Source organism: Gallus gallus, chromosome 6 (genome assembly GCF_016699485.2).
Source record: "Gallus gallus isolate bGalGal1 chromosome 6, bGalGal1.mat.broiler.GRCg7b, whole genome shotgun sequence".
Taxonomy (NCBI): Eukaryota; Metazoa; Chordata; class Aves; order Galliformes; family Phasianidae; genus Gallus; species Gallus gallus.
The window spans coordinates 13168881-13187677 of record NC_052537.1 but is presented as its reverse complement, the minus strand read 5'-3'; the positions used below and the strand labels follow the sequence as shown (position 1 = coordinate 13187677).

General features: G+C 39.3%; 1 protein-coding gene across 17 annotated transcripts in view; it reads left to right on the top strand.

Moving 5' to 3' along the window:
- Positions 1-18797, top strand: part of ZMIZ1 (zinc finger MIZ-type containing 1) — a 326060-nt gene that overhangs the window by 179882 nt on the left and 127381 nt on the right. For all 17 annotated transcript variants that reach the window (XM_040702495.2, XM_015288283.4, XM_046942997.1 and 14 more), the window contains one exon: positions 11751-11864. In XM_040702495.2, coding sequence (XP_040558429.1) covers positions 11751-11864 — 114 coding nt within the window. The remainder of the gene's footprint in view (positions 1-11750; positions 11865-18797) is intronic.

The following is an 18797-nucleotide window of genomic DNA, read 5'->3' as shown; positions in this document are numbered from 1 at the left end:
CATACAGCAGGAAGCCTGATGGTGAAAAATACTTTTTTTTTTTTTCAATTTAGAAGAATATATTCAAGGGACATAAAGTTTTTGGCTAATTGACTGAATAGTCCATCAATAACATCTTGGGATATTTTTTCCTTCCCTGAGACCCATAGCTGCATATTCTTCATCTGCTTTCTTATTCAGTCTGTTGGAATATTCCTCTGTTAGAGTTAAGTATGTTTAGGAAAAACTGACAGCAGACCAGCTTTCCTGGCTCCTCCACTCCACTTACAGACCTGTCAATCAGCATTCCTGCCTTGTCAGATCCTGCATCCCGGTAGGCGACTGCTCTGGCTAAGGCAGCCGAGCCACAAGGGAACAAGCAAAGAGTTGAGTGCTAGAAGCACTTCTGCTGGGGGAAACACTGTCCTGATGCTTGCAGCATTTGGATATCTTGTTTGTCTGGTGAGATGGCTGAGTACAAGAAATTTCAGAGGATTTAATGTAATCCACCATCTAGGATGGGCTTGAAGTTGGTGCCAGCACAGTTCTCCCCTTTCCAGTCCTATTTCTTTTTTTTATTGCAGCTCTGTCCTCAGGGGTTGAGGCATTAGTATCATTAACTTTTTTTGAAGAGAAAACACGGATCTTAAACTTCAAATTAAAATGTTGAGTAGCAATAGTATTTAGATTCATTTTGTTTTCTTTTCCTTTGCAATTAACTAATCGAATCCAATGCTCAAAATTGCCTGTTGGTGAATAAGGATGAACATCTGAAAATTCTAGAAATCTGTAAGCTAGTTCATGGTGTCACCTTGGTGTCAGATGAGCATAGGAAATTCTTTTTGTCAGCAGCTGGGTCGAACTCTGCAGTGAATACGTGACCTAGCTGGCAACACGTCTCCAGCATCTGTCGTACCGTTTCTGGCTCTTCGTGTGTGCGTGCTTGCTGCTTGATTTCCCTTAGTTACGTGTGTTGGTGCAATGGCAAATCCCTAGCAGGTACAGCTTGTACAGCATTTGCACTTAAGGGGCCATTGTACCTGTTTGCAAAAGCAGAGAGTGTTTTTAAAAAAATTGTTTGAAGTGGTAATGTTACTGTTAACACCAGGAGCCTTCAGCTGCCCAGACCTTTACTGTCATCTGCTGAAAGAAAACTCTTCCCTGGTGTTATTAGCTCCTTATTGCTTCTGTGCAGTGCAGAAGAGGAGCCAGTACTGGTGTGCATCAGCAGGTCATGGAGCATGTGCTGTGGGCAGTTCTGTCAGCCTGTGCTGATGGGAGGGAAGGGCAGGCTGGCCTTTTCAGAACTAGCAGGCTGGTGCTGTAGAAAAGCCTGTGAACTAGAAATTGTGTCCAGGTATGCTGTTTCACAGTTACCTCTTATTGAGAAAAAGAATATGCTTATTAATCTCATCATTCTATGTGATTAGGAGAATGAGGGAGGCCTTTGGAATACCTTGGAATTATGTTGTTTCCATAGCCTTCTTTGCAAGGCAGATCAGGGTGAGGGAAACGTCCAGAAAAGCATGACCAGATATTAGTATATCACACGTTGGCAGAAGGAACCATTTCATCCTTACCTGACACTTCAACATGGTTTTTTTTTCCTCACACACTTAATTTATGCTGCTGATATCTAACTGAGATATCTAGCTGAAGAGGATGTTGCAAGAGGTGTGTTCCATTCCCACAGATGTATATAATACAGAAACTGATAAAAAGTAGTGGATTCTTCAAAGAACCTGGAAGAGGAATCACTGCTTTTGGAGATCCTGGTGAGTAGGACCCATGAAAATAGATCAAGTGAATTAAACATCTTCCACAGTGCCATCAGTTCATGCAGTAGTTATTTTTAATAGTCACCTTGAGATTTTATCTCTGTATAGATTAAGAGATTAAAATAATAAAGATTAAGTCTGTTGATTAAAAGTGCTGTGAAAGGCACAAGCAGTGAGTAAGTAAATTACTTAAATGTCAAAAAAAAAATTGGAAGGCAAAGTATATCAAAGGCACTGCCATTTCACTGGGCCTACTGAAGACTATTGCTTTTTTTTTTTTTTTTTTCAAGATAAGTGCATTTGCTCTCCTGAAATTTAGAAAATGAAGACTTTTTTATTTATTTTAAAATGAGTTGATTCAGTACATAAATCAGGTGATTTTGAGTTCTTTTTTTCTTTTTTTTTTTCCCTTTCACCTTTAACTCATTTTCTACTTTTGTTTGCATTATTGCTTTTTAAAGGCTGTACACTGACAACAGCCTTCTATTCAAGGGTTGTTGTCATGCTTCATTAATGTCTTTAAAACATCTTGGTATGGAACAAACTGCATGAAGAAACCACTAACCCCAACTTCTCAAAATGCTGGGAGATGAGCCTCAAATTGTTAAATGTTCATAGCACAGATATATAGATATAGGTAGAATCCTCATTTTCTCTGCATCCTTCACTTAGTCTTCTACTTAAAGACACTGTGATGCTAATTTTTCGTGTAGGATGCAGGCAAACAACCTGAAGACAAATAAGCCTATTTTCATAAATAGTATTTGTTAACAATTTATGTAAATATTTAGACCACTATTTTAATACTGCCGTAGCATTTGAAGGGGAAAAGCATACTTGGAGAAAAATAACTTATATAGAAGTATTTAGGGCTCAAACTGTTTGCTGAAAAGAATGAGAACATTAAGGAATAAAACTGTATTGTTATGTTGTCTATTGAAACAATGAAGACATCTAAAGAAGCATCAGCATTGTTGCTGTCATCACATATGGGGACATGTTACACTAGTGTGTTATGAAGGGAAATGCTAATGGAAAATGGCTTGTTTTGGTTGCCAAGAAGAGTGAGTGAACTGGTTAGTCAAACTGATTTCATAATGCAATTGTGCTGAAATTGCAAATTTAAAGGTAGTGTGGAGCCTTATGTCACTGAGCATGGCCTAAGAGAAAGAACAAACAGTTGTTTCTTTGTTTCTTGACTTTTCTCATAAGGCACTCTGTGTGTGAGTTATTAAGGAAAAACAGTTTGGAGCTCTCTGGTTCTTCTGAGTTGTTCACAGAGCACACTGTTCTCAGGGCTCTCAGCAGGCCAGGTGCTGGTCGCATTAAGGATACAAAGTCTGGACTGGGTACTACTGTTCCTTTTAATGACAGGTGAACAGGAAGGTGACTGGCCACTTGCATACCCCATGTGCATCAGTCAGATCTGAATAGCTGTAATTTCCTTATGGTCTAGGCAGGGTGTGGTAGAGCAGCAGCAGGAGGGTCTGTGGAGGTTTAATTTGTTGCATGTTCATTTGTGTAACACGAAGTTGTAAGTGTACTGCGATTAAGTAGCTATTAAAGATACAGAGCAAAGATGGCAAAGTAGTTCTGATCACCAGAGCCAGGGAACAATTCTTGTTATAGCTTTCCAGCGTGTGGTAAGGATCAGGATATTGCATTCATCTGATACTTCTGTGAAACTAGCAGACACATCGTGATTGCTGTATTGTCACTTTCCTCCTGCAGCACATGCATGTGCGTGCAGTCCGCAGTACATGAGACCAAGGCTGTTCAGTCAGCAGGTATTCATCCTTTCTGAAACCTAATACTGGTTTGTAAACACATTTTATATTGACATGTCAACCTGCTTTAGCAAAGGGGTTGGACCCGATGATCTCTAGAGGTCCCTTCTGACCCCGGCAGTTGTAAGATTCTGTGATTCCCTATGAGTGAGGCATCTGCAGAAATTGCAGTAGTACATGTTTGTTCTGTTACTGCTTACAGTAAGTGAACACCTTGTCTTCTTGCAGTTCTGTGATGCTCATGTTTTCTTTCTGTTCCTTTTCTCATTTGTTTAATGTGTCATCTCCTGTCTTCAGTGATGATTTGCATCCTCAACTCCCCCACTATTTTCGTGAACTTAAAACATCTGATAAAGAGGTGCTGGGTTTTGCTGAGCATTTACTGTTTTCTTTCCCTTGAAAAAGAGGCTGTAGTGGACAAATGGGGCAAAGGTGATTCCCTTTCACTCTGCTTTTATAAGAAGCTGAGGGCTAACGTGGTTTTAATCTCCTTCTCAGTGTATCTAGTGCCTCTCAAAATGTGAGCTTAATAAAATATTTATAGAGCCTCCAATGGAATGAACCATGTAAGTGCAAGATAATTCTATTCATTAGGGATCTCTCAATCTCACAAACACTAAATTTGGGGGGAGGGGGGGATTATCTGAATACAAAATACGCAGCTTGAGCCTTTTAATTTTTTTGATAAATAAAGCAATCTTTGATATTGAAGGGGACTGTAGAGAATTGAACTACATCTAACCATGTTCAGATAAACAGAAAATGCACTCCGAAAAGAAAGAAAATGTCTCAGTACTCCCCTCTACCCACTTGAAAAAGGGAAAGACCATTTGTTTTGAATCTTCACAGCAGACGCATTTTTAATATACTGAGTACAGCAGCTCACATAGATGGCCTTTCTATAATCACGTTACTTGACTATGAAAAAATAGAGAAGCCACCTCTGAGTTATGGCATTTTCCACATCTAAAGCTCATCCTTGGTTAATGTCCCATGTTTCTGTGACACCCCTTGAGCTCAGCTGCAGCCAGTTGAGGGTATGGCACGGGGAGAGAACGTTCTTTGCGGATGGGAATCAGAAGTGGGTGCCTGTGCATGGGAGAGGGACTCACAGCTGGGCTCACTGCTGGAGCCCACTGAGGCTTTTCAGTACTGACGATGCGATCAGTGTATTACAGTGAGAGATTGCTGCTGATTTGCAGGCCACATACTGCTTGTGTGTGGTGCTGACGAGCTATCAAATTTAGGTCTAGGAGGAGCATACTTGTGTGCTGAGTAATGCATGAAAAACTGCCTTGTCTCCCCAGGGTTACTCTGTATCAAAGCACCAGGAATCCTGTTTACATTCTTGAGATAGGCGATTGGTTTTTCTTTCGGGGCTGAACTCCCATTGCCAAACATGCAGGACCGCAGTAATTCTGCTCCTGTGTTACTCCAGTTGAAGGGCGTGTAATCTTTGTCTCTTTACTCTTTCTCTGTCCCTTTCTTTCCTATAGCCATCCCCACACTTCCATTCAGTGCAGCAAGTCCAGATGAATGTTAAGCTAGACAAAAAGTAGTGCGAACAGCCTGGTCAGATGTGCCAAAGCACCGGGAACACCAAGCACTGCTTCTCAGTGAACAGAGCTGGTGCACACCAGAGGTACAAAAGTCACATTGGTACACAGGAAGCAGAGATCAGCTCCTTCCTCAGACAGTGTTGACTGGTTTAGTCCCTAAGGAACTACTCTTTCCACAGTTTTGATCATCCTATTTTTTATACATAAAGCTTGATAAGTTTTACATTTTGCTTTGCTTTTAAATCCTTAGGTTTTACAATCATGTGAGAATTTTACGTTGTGGAGGAAAGCTTGAAAACCTGCACACCAACAGCTAAAAATAGCAAGCAGATCATGTGAACTTCAGAGCTGTGTACATGCATTTCAGATGTCATGAGCCCTGTGCAGAACTCACAGCATGCTGAGTATCTAGCACATGGTACAGAGGAGATGGATTTGATGCTGGCTTCTGTATGACCCACAATTCAAGATGTGTAATGCTGCAAAATTTGTCTTGCACTGGACTTATAGATGAACCTGTTATGCAAACTAGGAATGACTTGGCTGAAGTCTGAGGAAAAACCCCGGAGTAAATATCTAAACACAAAGCTTCATCATTTTCTTTTGGTACATCTCTTTGTATGCATTGTGCATTAGGGAGAATGGCGAGGAATATTAATAGCAAAAACATATTTCTCTGGGCTGAAAGAATCAAAAGCGCTGTTATTTCAAAAAGAGGGGAGGGGCTTCATTAGGCAGGAGGAATATTTGTGCCGTGAGCTGAACTCTGTTCTTCTCTAATACTGATGGCATAGCTCCACCTTGGGGAGAAGCTTTGTGGCGCGGACAGCCCAGAAGATGGGCTGCGGGCAGGGGTGCTGCTCCCTCCCAGCCCCATCTCGTCCTGCTGCCGCCTTTGGGTCTGGCCAGGCAGCCTTGTGGGTGCTTGGGAAAGCTTTCTGCCCTGTGTGGAACAGTAATTCATAGAACAAAGAGCAAGCCTGAAATATTTAGAGAAAGAAGGTCTTGGGACAGCCTGCCCTGAAACAATGAGTGTCATGAAGGTGCATCCTTACTTTCAGGTCCATCTCAGTCAAACACCATCAGAAGGTGGTGTGTTGTGTGCTGTACCGTTTCTGTGAGCTCTGCAGTGCCCTGCTGCTGCCTCCCGTGCCCACTGTGGTCAGGGGAACTGCATGGCCTGTCTGGCTTGCAGCACCATGCCACACACAGTGTGTGGGTCTCACTGCTGGGCTCAGGCTGGCTCTACTCGGGAGCAGCAGCCGCAGCCTTCTGCCCCACCAGGGAGCAGCTGCTGCCCAGCTTTGTTTTTCCTGATTTGCTAAGCAGAGGTTTTGCCAAAAGTGCAGTGTGGGCAGACACTGCGTAATAATGGGTTAATTTCAGAGGAAAGAAAAAGCTGCCGGCAGGCGAGCTGAGTTTTCTTTTTCTGCACAGTCAAAAGCTCTGTCTGCTGCTGGTGTGTTCTATCGCTAATGTGAAATTCCCAGCCTCGCTGATTAGTGAAGCTAGACAGTAGACAGGGTCCAAGTGGCTAACCATGTGAGAAATGCAGTGACTGTAGGCTACTGTTAATTAACCTAGAATCTAGCAACATGGCATCATGTCTGTGTGATAAGTTATATTATCTTCTGCAGCTCAATTAAATCAAGGAGTGAGACACAGAGCAGACGTAACTCGGCAAAATAAACAGACAACTTGAGTCAGCCTTCATAATTTGGTGCGACATCACGTAAATAAATGCAATAACTTGTTTAGCATAGTTAAGCAGTTTGCTGCTCAAAAACTTATTTGCATGACATCTCATTTTGAATAGGTTAAGTTGTGGCAAATTAGGACTTTGTCTTCAGTTTGATGTATTCCAAAGAAGGGAGAGGAAAAAATGCTCCACCAGAAATATGCAGTTTGTAAACTGAAATTCTACATTTGTTTTCTATAGCAACTACTTGGAACGTACGGATTCTGCGTTTAAATGATTCATTTTCCATACCATTGCTGTCATGAGATAGCTTCAGCCCTGTGTAATTGGTCTTAATTTTGGCTGTGACTCTTCCATTACTTCCTAGCCTGTTCTCCCTAACATACACACTTGGGTTGCAGTCTTCTATATTCACAGGGGATAAGGCTGTTTTCTTGTTGTATTTCAGTATGGGTGTTTGATTTCTGTCTCTAAAATTATGTGGAGTCTTTGGTTGCAGGAAGTGGGTTGCGCCCACTTCTGTGTGGGTGTGAAGACTGAAAGTACTCAATTGTGCTGTAGCATCTAATTTGAAAAAGATGTGTTCTTTATTACATCTGCCTGTTTCACACATCCATGGTTTGAAGCATATAGTTTGGGGCTCATTGCTGAGTTCTGTTGCTTATCAGGAGTTTTTAGTTACCTTCTAATTGGGAGGGAGTAAGAATTTCCAGAAATGGCTGTATTTTGCAATGGTTGCACCAAAAATTGCCACATATCAGCTGCTCCCTGTAACTCCCCAGGTGAATGTCATTTTCTTCCTGCTGGTGACCACATAACAGCAAATCGTGGAACAGACACACAGATGTTTACTGTGAAAAAGAGTAAACTTATGTCCTACTGTACCTGCATTGTCTGCCTGTTTGTCCCTTGATATGCAAGGATGATCTGTTCTTTATTTAAATGAAATGTTTAAGCCACACATGGGCATGTGCAGCAGGTAGACATTCCTGTCTTCCCCAGAATATAGCTCAAATGCCTGCTCCGTTCTGGAAAGGAGATTTGCTGGTATCTTTCTTGTGGAACACAGGCAAGAGAACAGCGGGCTCCTTTGCTGTTTTCTCCATTCCTCACACCAGCCTACTAATTAAAGTGTTACAAAGAACACAAGGTTCCTTCCAGGACCAAAAATAAGTGCCTCAAAGAGACTGTCTCTTCAGAGCACCACCTGGTGATCCTTGCAATAATGAGCCATTCACATGCATCAGGTGTCTCTATGATCTCTGTTCTGTTCAGGATTAGAAAATATTAGTCTTTTGGAGTCAGAAATGATTAGTCTGAACATTTTATTAGATTTTGCAGTAATGGAAATTGTCACGTTTCACTAAAAACTGTCTTAAGATGCAGATGATAGTGCAGCCAATCTGGTAAATAATCTATTCATTCAGGTCATTGTCTTTTTTAGTCTCCACTTCAGATTCTGTTCATACACATTTTCTCTACTTGTTGATAGCACTGTAGCTTGCAAGGTGTTGCAGGTCCCATCCTTCATTATTACACTCCTGGTTAGCAGCTTTGAAGACATACCAAGGTGTGTCATAGCAACATCTGGTTCATTGTCACTTTTTTCTAAACCATCCATTAGTGACTTTTTTCCTTGTTTACATGAAGCACAGTTTCAAACTAGGCTCTCCAGGCTCACGCCTTGCTTCTGTCAAGATGCTGCCAATAATTGCAGTTGAAGAGGATAGAGCCATGCATGGAAGTGCTTCACAGCAAAGCTGATGGATGGGTCTGGCAAAAGCCTTGTTTTGTACTTCTGTTCTTGGATTGAGAGCTAAGAAAATCTCTTTAATTTCTTGTTCTGTGAATATAGCAGATGTAATAATATCCTTCTCAGGCAGCCTTTTTGTTGTGAGGGCGTGAATGACATTAGTGCTTTTTGCCCCGGGTGCAGCATTTAAGCTGTCAATAAATAAAAAAAAAAGTGATGGTAGACATTTGGAATGTTTTCTTACGTAACCCACCTGCCTTTGTGCTTTGATTCAGGAAGGATTTCTCTCTGCTTTCCGTGCTTCCCCTCAAAAAGTAATCTTGCCTTTTGTAATCTGAAAAAGAGAAATCTAAGGAAAAATGTAATTTAAAACATTAGGAAAATCAGAAAGCTGTAAGAAATATGCCACAGAAGGAACTTTGTTTAACTGATAGGGAGTGTCCCTGTGGGATCAGCTTTTCAATCATCACAGAAACTACAGAAGTATACTCCCAGAATATGAAACCACTGGTCTTTTGCCTCCTTCTTATGGCTTGTTTGGGGCTTTTTAGCCTTTAGTTGAATTAATAGAATTGCTTTTCTTTCCCAGCTGGTTTCTAAACTAATTTCAGTTATGCAGAAGCATTTAAGAAGTCATAATTTCAGTATACCTTCTTTATTTAGGAGGTGGGCTAGGGTAGCATTCTGCAGCACTCAGTCCCAATGCAGTGAAGACACATGATGGGAAGTCATAGGACAAGCAGCTCAATCACATCGTTGAACCTTTCCTTCCAGAGAGAAGTGCAAAATTAGTGCAGTTTGGACTTCTGCTTTGCAAAAGGGATTCTACTTTTCAGTGATGCTAAGCAGAAATCAGCATTATGGGATACTGAACTGAAAATAAGACTTTTGACTGAGATACCTCTCTGCTTTTCACTTGTTAGCCTAAACCTGTACAAAATTATTCGGGATTGATCTTTTATGTCTGTTTAATGTGTGTAGTTTGCAAACAGTAGCAGCGGTGAAAATAGCAATATCTTGCTCAAGTTTAGCACTTTTCATCAGCAGATCTCAATTCATTTCACAAAGAGGGGAGGATTGTTAAGGGCAATTTCATGTACAAAGTTGGGAATTTCTCTGTGAGTTGTTTGAGTGGAAGGGGTGGTTGGTTTTTGTTTGTTTTGATTTGTTTCTTTCCCCATACTGAGATAGCTCAGTTTCTTCTGTGATGTGTGCCTTACCAGTGCAGCATGTGTTCAGTGAAATGCAATTTGTTCACCAGCTTACATGCATTTCTTGCCTTCTGGAAACAGTATGTTTGATTGTAGCAGAGCTTACACATGATTTTGTAGAGAGGTTTGAACCAGCTTCTGTTTGCCCTGCAGATGGAGTACTGAAGGAGCAGTGTACACTGAGGGATTTGCTGTCAGGCAATCGCTTCTCAGCAGGTGTAAATGAAATCTTCAAAAATGATCTTACTTACAAAAGTCAAGCTGTTGGCCTTATTCATGGGGTGCTTTTTTCATAGAAAGACTTAAAATATGTTTTCTTACTCTTATTTACTTGGACTCCTCTCTTTTGTGTATAAACAGAATTGTTTGACTCCTCCAACAACGAGATAACAAGCTGGCAAGAAAAAGTTGCTCTGTTTGTGCAGGCTAGGTGAAGCTCTCAAGTGAGGTGGTAGTAGGAGCTGTAGTCCATGTTTGTAGAGCAGAGGAGAAAATCACATTGCACAGTGCCTGTCTGCTTTTTCAAATTCTGCTGGTATTTAAAAAGCCAAGCCCTGCATGTCAGTCATCTCTTGTTAAAACAAGGCCTCTGACCAAGAAACTTCTTAGTAGAGGAATTCCAGTAATGTGATTCAAAAGCTCACGGACTAGGAAGTCCTTAAAACCTGGCATAGGAGTGATTTTTTTTCCTCTATTTGTGGTAGAGTTAATATGTGCGCTACTTCTCAGGCACCAGGGGAAAGGAGGAAAAAAAGTAGGTTGTGAACATTATCATTAATCCAGATGCTTAGAAATGAGCATGTTTTCCCAAATTATGCTACTGATTCAAAAAAAAAAAAAAAAAAAAAAAAAGTATTTTTAAAATGATACCTTTGGGTTTTGTACCTTCTGGTTAAGATTATCATCATTTTCATGTTTTTCTCAGCTATCTCAAGAATTATAAACTACTATTTAAAAAGATGCTCACAATTCCTACATACTCTCTTTTCTTTATGTTTCTGGAGTTTTCCTTGAGAGACTTATGCAATATTATTCACGTAAATTGAATTCCTTCTTTCCTGTGCCCTCCCTCTGCCTCTGCTAAAATGCTAGAATACTTTGACAGTATAGCACTTTGAAGGATGATATTGTCAGTTATGATATCAGGTAAGCTTACTAAATGTCTCAAAAAAAAAAGTAGGGATACAGTGTGTTCAGTACAAAAGCAGAAATGAATGTGACAGTTAAGAATTGCATTTCTCATGCAGATTTTAAAACAAAAACTGTATTTTCTCTCAAAATTATGCCAGATTCGTCAGAAGAAGTAACATTCCATTCTGATATTTCTACACACTTCCAGTGCTTTCACATTTTCAATTGTGGCAGCATCCCAGCCACACCTCAGTCAAGAACAATTTCTCCTTTTTTTGGCATCTCAAAGTTGGTCCTCCCAATTGCTCACTGTGATGCCTCATGATAAACAGAAAGCAAAATCCATAGATGGGATCAGTGTAATGTGTCAGTTTGGCTCTGTCAGTGGTATTTCCTGAGACTGCTGGCAGGCAAAGATGAGACTCAGTATTGGAAGGTATGGCTGCACTGGCATGTCCCAGCAACTGAGCAGAAGACTAAGATTAGGATTTTCAATGCAGAACCAGAATTTCACTGAATTTAGATTCAGGCAGTTTTGGTGCCCGAGCAGAATCCATTACAGTTTGCAGATGTGAGAGGTAATGTTCTAGGGTACAAGTATGGGTGACCTCTGGAATTTCAGCTATAGCTCATCTCTGACTAACAGGTTTATATTAGAAAATTAGGAAGCCTGTGATAGTAATGAGAATTAATTAAAGTAGGATCACCTGTGTTCACTGTGCAGTTTTTTTGGTTTCACTTCCAAAATGTATGCCATTCCTTGTTTCCAAACTTTGCATTAACGTGGCGTAGAAAACAGAATGTCAGCCTTTGCATATGTTATTTACTGTGTTTCTTCATTTTCCTTTGTCAGCACTTACAGAACCCTGCAAACTTCCATAATGCAGCTACAGAGCTCCTGGACTGGTGTGGTGACCCCAGAGCCTTTCAGAGACCATTTGAGCAGAGCCTGATGGGTTGTTTGACGGTATGTCCAGTCCACATGTCACATCAGTTCTGATCCCCTGGTTTATAACACATGTTGTGGCCAAGGGAACTTGACTTTCTGAGTCTGATTTTTGTGTCTTTCATCATTTTGTCTTAAACACATGAAACCAGATCCTTACAACTGTTTGAGTCTGTTGCATCACAGGTAGCAAGACGCAGTAGTAAGAAGTTAGATCATAAAATGAGAAAAAAAATTGCTGAATACATAGTACACACTAGGTTACTTTACATGTATGTACAGTATTTGTTTTCATGGTTTGAAATTACCAACTGAGATATCTCCCTGTAGAGTTAACAGACTTCATAGGCATTTATTTTCCTTGCCTCAGTCTTTGGTGGTTTTGAAGGTCTACATGTATTCAACCTTGAGCATCCAGATCCTCCAGCTGAACGATGTTTCTGCATGTTTGGTTTGTTGCATGTATGTATTGCAGGTCTAATCCTAGCGTAATAATTTCAACAATTTTATTGACTTTGTTGTGTTTTTCCTTCTATTCATTTCTTATTAAGACTGCTGTCATTCCTAAAGCAACTTGATTATAATGCATTGAAAACATATTTCATTGTGTGCTCAACAGCATTTTTTTTGTTTTCAGTGCTTTATTTCCCATGCATCCAGCAGCGGGTTCCACTCTAAAATTATGTTTTGTCAAGGCTTTAAAGGCATTGAACTCTGCAGCAGGAGTGTTCTAAAGCTTCACTGCAATTTGCAGAACAAGCTGATACAAATAGGAAGGAGACAGAAACTGTAAAATGATTAATGTAGAGATCATCTTTGTACTTGCTGGGAGGGAGTAAAAGCACATGGATTATTCTCACGTAGTATGTAACTGCTGTGTATAAAAAGACACTGAGATTTAGATTTAGTTGCAGAAATCCAAATGTTAAGGAATGGCTCCATCTTAGTGTGCTCAAGTGTATAGCATCCCTCAGATTCCTATGTTGAAAAGTTGGAATAAATCCAATGATATAAGAAGGCATGGATTTTATTTATACTTTTTTAAAACTTAGCTAGTATTTTGAGGTTAGCATTCAAGAAAGGAGACACAACTCAAGTATGTGTAGGCAACCTGTACACTATTTCTCTGCAGATTTCTGCTAGAATGCTGTTAATCTGACATGCAACTTCCTTGCTGTTTAAATCTTTTCTTTCTACATAAGCAGACTTGCAGTTCTGCAAGGTCAAAATAAGGTCTGACTGCTAGTGATTCACTGTCCTCACAGAGCACAAGAGAGAGATGGAAATGCTATATTTCTATCTGTAGAATAATACATAGTACAACAACAGCACAATAATAATTTATCTCAATCTTTATTTGATACACATACTAGAACTTAAGTCTGTTTCCTGGGAAATTATTCAGAAAGTTGAGAATAAGTGAAAGGCACCTGAAATACTAAAATATTATGACTAAATCTAACATTAACTTGCTTAATGATGTATTCTATACTACCAAGAGCCAATTTTTTTGTAATGCTGACAAAGTTTATCAGTGTTTTGCTTTGTGAAGATTATGCTAAAAGAAAAAAGAAACCGACAGTATGAAGGAGTACTCAACCACTAGAACAGGATTATTGTCTTACTTGGCCAGTATTTACAGTGACCTTCATAAATAGCTTCCCTTAATACTCCTATGCTTTTTAAATCAAGTAGTCTCTACCATCATTATAACATTTGAGTTCCATGGATTCCCAAGGGAAAGTGCATTTATTCCTAAAATTCTGTAAAAGCTAAAAATGCTTGCTTATGAGACTCCTTCTCTTTATTGTACAGAAGGACTTTTTTTCCTCTTATGACACTATTCTGTTAGCTCTCTGACAAGAGAAAAAAAGCACTATACTAAACTGTTCTTGGAACCATCAAAGGATATGAGAACATAATATCCTACTAGTGGATAATGCAGTATGTACTAATCCATATTGAAATGTATTAATGTCATGGCTGCAGAAGGGCCAGCTCTTTCAGGAATGAACTAACCATCCATTCACACACTCAAAATTTAAATGCATCCAGGTGTAAAGCCAGAGAACCAAAATACATCTGTTGTATTATGAGTAGAGAATTTAATGGTAACTCTGCAAGTATAACAGATTCTTTGCTTCTTTTGAGTCTATTCTTTAATATTTTTGCAAAAACTAAGTTGAATTTTTTATTAATTTTTTTATTAAAAAAGCACTCCAAATCCTGACATTGTGCTTCAGTGTAATGAGTCGTTCTTAAATTAATTCTGTTTTTCCTGTGCACCATCTTTGTGTGTTCACTCTTGGTAATATCTGATTCACTTTATAACAATAGTGTGTTTTTACTCCTGGTGCCGGTCTAACAGAACCTGAAGGGATACAGTAAAAAAGGTCTTAGAAATATTGTGTGGACATCAGCAGCAAAACTTCCAACTTCACTTGTGGGATCACTTCTTTTGATGATAATGTATAGAATAGGTCATTAATGGAGGTTTCCTGTACTGCAAGCATTTACAGAAACAAAAGAAACATAAACAGAGAGCTTAGTTGAACAGCAACTAATTGATTTTTATGTATCAGCAGTACTTCGGTATGCCTGGAGTTAAAATTGCTGCTATAGACTCCAGTGATGATCTATGCAGGCTAACAGGTGTGGGTTTCCTATCTCAAAAGCAAACTTGGGAATTGGTACAGGAGCTGAAAATTTATCAGATAGACAGATAGGTATGTGTGTGTGTGCACAACTGTATTTGCATCGCCATTACGTTTGAAGAATCTGATGGACACTTATTCTAAAGTTTACCTTTTTATATGTTCGACCATAACAGAAAATCACTAAAGTGAGCAGGTAATAGAAGTTCATAAAAAAAACCCCAAACATTTAAACAGATAAATAAAATGTCAAGGACAGAGGTATCAGCTTTGAATCTGCTTTCTTTCTTGCAAGTTGCAGGCTGCAGAAAGATTCCCTTTAACAGCTTTGATGGAGCACATGTAGACAAATTATGTTCTTTCTCAGAGACAGTGAACTCCTTTCTAACTTGCCAAGGTAAGCTAGGGGTTAGTTTTCTACAGTGGTGATCTTTAAGACAGAAAGAATTGTCTGATGACAAAATAAATAAATAAATAAAATAAAAATAAAAATTGGAATAATAAATTCTGTAACTTACTGAAATTGTAATGGATATGATTTTTGGTATGTGACTTTAACTCTTGCACAGTGGTAAGAGCTGTAAAATAACCTCCGCTTTCCACAAAGTAAATGTAGCTATATTTTTATTACAATTGAAACAGTTTCTGATGCTATAGTTTGTAGTTAATGAAGACTTCTGGGATGAGATGATATTATGATAAGACTAATATTGCCGATAACTTTAGGATTATTGATATTTGAAAACCTGTATATGGCGCTTCTGACAGAAGTAACTTATGTTCCCATTTGGCTGGACAAGGTTGTCTCACTCTTTGCTCCTTTTTTCTCAGATCCACTCTAGTCTCATCTCACAGATCTGCTCTTGCCAAGCTGTTGAACTTGTAAATGATCTCACTGAGGACGTGGTTATCTTTCGTGTTTGTGCTGCAGCAAAAATGGAAACCAGAGGACAGCTGAGAGCAAAATAGACAGATTTAAAGACTTGTCTGATGCTGCTTTCAGCAAAGGACAATAAAGGCACTTCTTTAGTCTCTCATCATTCTTGAGAGTTACAACACACAAGAGTTCATCATTTTTAGGACTCTTCAGCAGTGTGCCTGAAAAAGAAATACTGGAGAGAGAGAAGCACAGCTGTGCACAGTTGCTCTGTAACTGTACCTACAGGGTTAGTCAAATCAAATCCCAACACCAGAATGGTTTTGGACAGTAGAATGAATTTAGGTAAATGGGATGTGCTTGCCTGAGTTAGCTGTTGGCCTGGGCACTGAATATAAGAGAGCTTTTCTTGTGAAAAATCACCACCCTGGTTAGGACTTAAGACCTCTTCTTATCTGAAAGTTGACTCTTCCTACCCAGTTTGCCCACAAAAAGCTATGCTGAGGTATTCATTAAAGCTGTATTTATTTTCTCCACTGCCTTACTGCTCTACATTTTCTCTCTGAATGTTGGGTCTATCTCAGTCATCAAATGTGAGAAATTCATGCGTATTTCTTCAAGTGTTTCATCTCTAAATTAAAAGGAAAACAACACTCAAAGCTGCAGTCCTAGTTGTACTCAATCTGAAGATCATGGATTTCACTTGAATCTTTTGTATTTCTCGTAACTCTTACTAGATCTCAGTACCTCTTAAGAGAATTGCTGAAATAACAGGCATCTGTGTTTAACTGTTGGAAGTATCTATGACAGGCTCATTTTTTGTGATTGTGATACATTGTACAATAACCTTTTGATTTGTATTTCTCCTTGGAAAATTATGGAATTGAAACTGTTGAAATTTTTCAGGTCATTTTTAAAACAAAAAGAAAGCTTCTGTCAGTTCGTGATACAGAAATCTATTATAGTTTATCCAATGCAAAACTAAACCTAATTGATTTAAAAAAAAATAGGATGAAAGGCATATATTTGAATTAAGTCAAGTTTCCACAACAGGACACCTTGGACAGCAAAACTAACGAAGTCACGCTAATGTGTTCGCAAGGTATCTGCTGCTACTTTGGTTTCAGACCTGGCTAGGTTCATTCTGCTTAATGCAGAAAAGCACATAATCAAAGTCAGCATGAGACATCAAAATCACTTTTCATAACCATTTAAGATCTGAATCAGAGTAATTGCAGATGGGAGAGTTGGTTCAGCACAGTCTATACCCAGAAAACACCAGGATGCAGCTGCCCATTAGAGCCCTAGAAGTGTTGCTTCTAATCTTTGCATCCAAGACTTCCAGAACAAGAAGTTAATGTGGAAAGAATTCTTCCATTGTCCTCTCTCCATGCATTTGTGAAGCACATGTTTTTATCTGTTTTCAGCACACAGCACCTTGAGGCTCTGTACAAGCTGTACCGACAGAGTGCAGCCAGCAGGCACAGAACACTCCTCTCTAGAACAGCTCATAATGCTACCAAATAACTCAGTGTTACTGGCTGTCATATGACCTTAAGATATCCTAAAGCCCTCTTTTTTTTAACTTGATTTTGTTAGTCATGTTATTTTACAGCTTTGAAGCTTTTGTTTGAAATGTGCTGCTGTTCAAATTAAAATGCTTTTGATATCCCTATATTACTTCAAGTGATGACTACGTTTCATCTATATCATTGCTCAAAACCTGTCAGGACTCAGGTGACAACAGTATTGCAGTGACCCAGTGATCAGCTGGTTTTATTAAAGCATTTTTTTTCCTCTGGGAGAAAATTTCAGTTAGAGTTGGTTGAGTGTGGGGACCTTCTCTTCTGTTTTTATGCTTGTTAGAGACATGCAGAGGAGAGGAGGAGGGGGGGATAAAGGAGGAAGTATCCTTATTTTGCATGGTGTGTTTCAGGAAGTGACAAAGAATTAGATAGCAAGTATAGTATTTTATTTTATTTTGAAAATGCAGTCCTTATCCACCTATTGGGGTTGGAAACATATTCAAGAAAATGCTGGTTTCAACAGAGCCTTTTGCATTTGCAGAACCTGTCTGGCATCTGTTTTCAAGCCTCAAAAGCCAAAAACTAGCTAATGATGTGTAACTTTACTCACCTGCTTTGATTGTCTGTATTGTTGAGGCAGCTCTTCTGCAATTAGAATGTAAGAGTCTCATCAGACCAAGACTTCAGATCACAAAGATATCTTCCTCCCTTTCCCTTTTTTCTACTTGAAGCAGATCGCCATTCATGTTGCAAAATTCTTCAATTTGCTTCCTGTTTATCTGATCTCTGTGTGTTACCAAGGGGGAAAAATTACCATCTACATTGCAGAATTCTAATTACAAAATTTCTGCTGTAGTCTTCAAACTGCATTCAGATAATTTCAAGTATGCACAAGTGGCTGAACACAGAGCTGTCTGAACTAGCAATCAGCTGGCATTTTTAGTTTCGAGCAGCCAGCAAATTGAATTGGAAAAATTCATTCTGATGCCAGCAGGGGGGGGTGCTCTTGACTGCTGCTAGTTAAGAGATTCTTTGAAAGTGCAACATAATGGGAAGGGAGTTTTGTAATAAGCAGCCATATAACCCTCTTGATTAACAGGCCTGTTAGGTTAAGAGGTACGTTGTTCCAGTACTTCGTGGTGTGATGACAAGAAGGGCAAAGAGGAGAGCTTGCTGGGGTGTAGATCCTTAGTCCTGCAGAAAGGAAAAAAAAAAAAAAAAAGAAAAAGAAAAAAGAAAAAAAAAAGTGCAGTTAAATTCAGCAGAGAAAAATAAGTTGGTAGCTGAATTTCTCAACTTTCCTCGTTATTAAAACTTAACTCTCAAAATTTTGCCCTCATTGTCAGTGACGCTGTCATCTGGATCTCTGCAGAGCTGTGTCACAGGTGGTGAATGTGACATCTCAGTTATGAATGCGGTATTGTCCAGATTAAAGATTTGAAAGGCTCTTGGAAAACAGATTTTTTACTGGCAGTTACTATTAAAATTACGATTTTTTTGCAAATAAGTGTATGTTACTTTTAGTGTCAGTACTCTATCTCAGTTAAAAGCCGGATGTTTCTAGTGTGTGTAGGAAAAAATTAGGAAACAAGTTTGTAGAATACCATAGAGGAATGCTAAGTATTGAACCTTGGGCCGGCTGGCTAAGCAGTTCCCCCTTTATCATTATGGTGCCATTGGCAAATATAACTTTTTTTTTTTGTGCTCTACTTTTCCACTGAATTTCATGGCGTGTATGCTTAGGCCAAGTAAGATACATGCTCACAGCACTGCGGAATGAGATCATGTTTGAACACACGGTGCCGCCTGTGTGTTATCTGAATCTTTGCCTGTGTGCTGAATTTGACTTTGCAGTTAGAGAAAAGCCAAGTATGTTTCCCACCCAAGTGGGATCAGA